At 70.3% G+C, this 2,601-nt stretch overlaps 1 protein-coding gene across 1 annotated transcript in view; it reads left to right on the top strand.

Annotated features, from left to right (window-relative positions):
• The window catches only part of LTBP4 (latent transforming growth factor beta binding protein 4), a 15,566-nt gene that overhangs the window by 8,754 nt on the left and 4,211 nt on the right, over positions 1-2,601 (top strand). Inside the window, exons 5-14 of the mRNA XM_025213053.1 lie at positions 86-208; positions 305-436; positions 590-721; positions 858-983; positions 1,073-1,216; positions 1,325-1,543; positions 1,943-2,011; positions 2,091-2,219; positions 2,320-2,469; positions 2,566-2,598. Of these exons, the coding sequence (XP_025068838.1) occupies positions 86-208; positions 305-436; positions 590-721; positions 858-983; positions 1,073-1,216; positions 1,325-1,543; positions 1,943-2,011; positions 2,091-2,219; positions 2,320-2,469; positions 2,566-2,598 (1,257 nt within the window). The remainder of the gene's footprint in view (positions 1-85; positions 209-304; positions 437-589; positions 722-857; positions 984-1,072; positions 1,217-1,324; positions 1,544-1,942; positions 2,012-2,090; positions 2,220-2,319; positions 2,470-2,565; positions 2,599-2,601) is intronic.

The following is a 2,601-nucleotide window of genomic DNA, read 5'->3' as shown; positions in this document are numbered from 1 at the left end:
TGTGGGGAGCGCCGCGGGGGATGGGTCTGGGGGTCCAGGTTACCAGTGGGGGGGGCCTGGCCCCGCTGACACTGTCTCCCTGCAGACGTGGATGAGTGCCGGCGAGGGGGGGCCTGCGAGGGTGGCCGCTGCGTCAACACTGAGGGCTCCTTCGACTGCTACTGCCCGGCCGGCTTCCGCGCCGGCCCTGACAAGACCGACTGCCAGGGTGAGTGTGGGAGGGCGGGGAGGCGGCCTGGATGCTGGGGTCCCATGGCTGCCCCATGCCTGTGCGTCCCCCTCCGCTGACCGCCACCCCCCCCAGACGTGGACGAGTGCCAGGACTACAGGGATGCCCTGTGCGGTGCCCAGCGCTGCGAGAACCTGCCTGGCTCCTACCGCTGTGTGGCTGACTGCGACCCTGGCTACGAAGCCGGCTCCAATGGCCAGTGCCACGGTGAGTGCCTACCATGTGGTGGGGGCAGGGCCCCTGCATGGTGGTACCTGGCCATGCCTCCTTGGCCACTTGCCCCCGACCACGTCCCTCCAGCTCTGGGCTCCCAGCCGTGTCCCCCCCACCACGGCTGGGCCCTGAGCGTGTCTCCCACAGACGTGGACGAGTGCGAGACCTATGGGGCGCACCTCTGTGGCGCCCAGCGCTGCCAGAACCTGCCCGGCTCCTACCGCTGCGTGGCCCCCTGTGACCCCGGCTACGAGCCTGGCCCTGGCAGCCAGTGTCACGGTGAGTGCCTGCTGTGGCACAGGCACGGGCTGGGACCATGGCTGGCAGGGTAGGGGGGAGATCAACGGCCACAAGACTGGGGTCAGGGTCCCCACACACGCCGGGTCCTGGCTGACGAACGCTATGCTCATTGCAGACGTGGACGAGTGTGCCAATGGGACACGGTGCGGGGTCCACGCTGTCTGCCACAACCTGCCCGGCGCCTTCCAGTGCCTGTGTGACCAGGGCTATGAGACCACCCGCGATGGGCACCACTGCCAGGGTATGGGACCATGGAGGGCCGAGGGGAAGAACTGTGGGGAGGGAGCAGGGCTGTGGCTCACCGTGATCACCGCCCCCCCCACCCTGCAGACGTGAACGAGTGTGAGACACTGCAGGGCGTATGCGGGGCCGAGCTGTGCGAGAACGTGGAGGGCTCCTTCCTCTGCCTCTGCCCCAGCAGCGACCAGGAGTTCGACCCCATGACGGGGCGCTGCACCCGCCCCCCTGGCGCCGGTAGGGCTTGTGGGGCAGTGCTGGAGCAGATGTGGGGGGCTGCGCCTGGCCTGGAGTGGGGCTCCGTGGGGGCTGTGTCCCTGCCCTGCCTCTCTCTTTCTCTTGCAGCTCTGCCCAGCCGCCCAGAGCCTCCCGAGCTGCGGGTGGAGCCCGAGCCGGAGCTGGAGCCGGTGCTGGTGCCTGGGGAGGGGGCACGGCGGGAGTGCTACCGCCAGGGCTGTGGGGGGCTGCTGGCCTGGAACACCACACGGCAGGAGTGCTGCTGCACCCTGGGCGGCGGCTGGGGCCCCGAGTGCAGCACGCGGCCTTGTCCCACCCGCGGCTCAGGTACGGGGGGCTTGGAGGGCTCGGCCTCTGGTCTGTCCCGGACGCCTGGGTCCTTCCCCGGCTCCGGAAAGGCAGCCGGCGAGGCTAAGCATGAGGCTGGGAGCCCGGACGGCTGGGTTTTCCCAGCTCTGGGAGGGCAGTCTGGGTCTGAGCGGGGGAGCTGGGAGTCTGGACGCCTGGGTTCCTCCCCAGCTGCGGGAGGGCAGCCAGCACGTCTGAGCGCGGGCAGCTGGGAGCCCGGACGCCTGGGTCCGTCTCTGGCTCCGGAAGGGCAGTCTGGGTCAGGTCGGCGCGTGGGCGGTCGGGCACCCGGTCGCCTGGGTTCTTCCCTGGCTCGGGGCCAGCAGAGAAGGGGGCTCTGGGGAGGAGATTCCCTGACGCCCCTCTACCCTGCTCCAGCGCAGTACCAGGCCCTGTGCCCCGGGATCGGTGGCATCGTGGCCTCCGGACCCCATGGTGCCCTCGCAGGTGGGTGCAGCCAAGGGGGGGTGGAGGGGAGGGGTCCTGGACTCTCGGGACGGGCGGCTGACACGCGTCCCCCGTGTAGACGTGGACGAGTGCGTGCTGTTTGGCTCGCACGCATGCATGGGCGGCGTGTGCGTGAACAAGGTGCCCGGCTACGCCTGCTACTGCCCCAGCGGCTACTACTACGAGAGGGAGCAGCTGGAGTGCGTGGGTGAGACCCCTGACCCCAACCCCGACCCCGACCCCGACCCTACATGCTGGCATGGGTGACACGGACCTACTGATCCCGCTCCCCTGTGCCGTGGACCCAGATAACGACGAGTGCCAGGACGAGGAGGCTGAGGCGTGCGTGGGCGGACGCTGCGTGAACACCGTGGGCTCCTACTACTGCTCCTGCCAGGCCCCGCTGGTGCTGGACGCCTCCCAGCGCCGCTGCGTGGCCAACGACAGCCAGGCCCTGGGTGAGCCCCGCCGGGCGGCACGCTCGTACGGGGTTATGCGTGTGCACTCGGGCACGCGTCCCGCTCACCATGACCGTGGCTTTCCACCCCCCCCAGATGCCAACCAGGCCGTGTGCTGGCAGGAGGTGGGCC

Source organism: Alligator sinensis, unplaced genomic scaffold, assembly GCF_000455745.1.
Source record: "Alligator sinensis unplaced genomic scaffold, ASM45574v1 scaffold1667_1, whole genome shotgun sequence".
NCBI lineage: Eukaryota > Metazoa > Chordata > Crocodylia > Alligatoridae > Alligator > Alligator sinensis.
The sequence above is the reverse complement of the archived record's forward strand: the minus strand, read 5'-3'. Positions and strand labels throughout refer to the sequence as shown.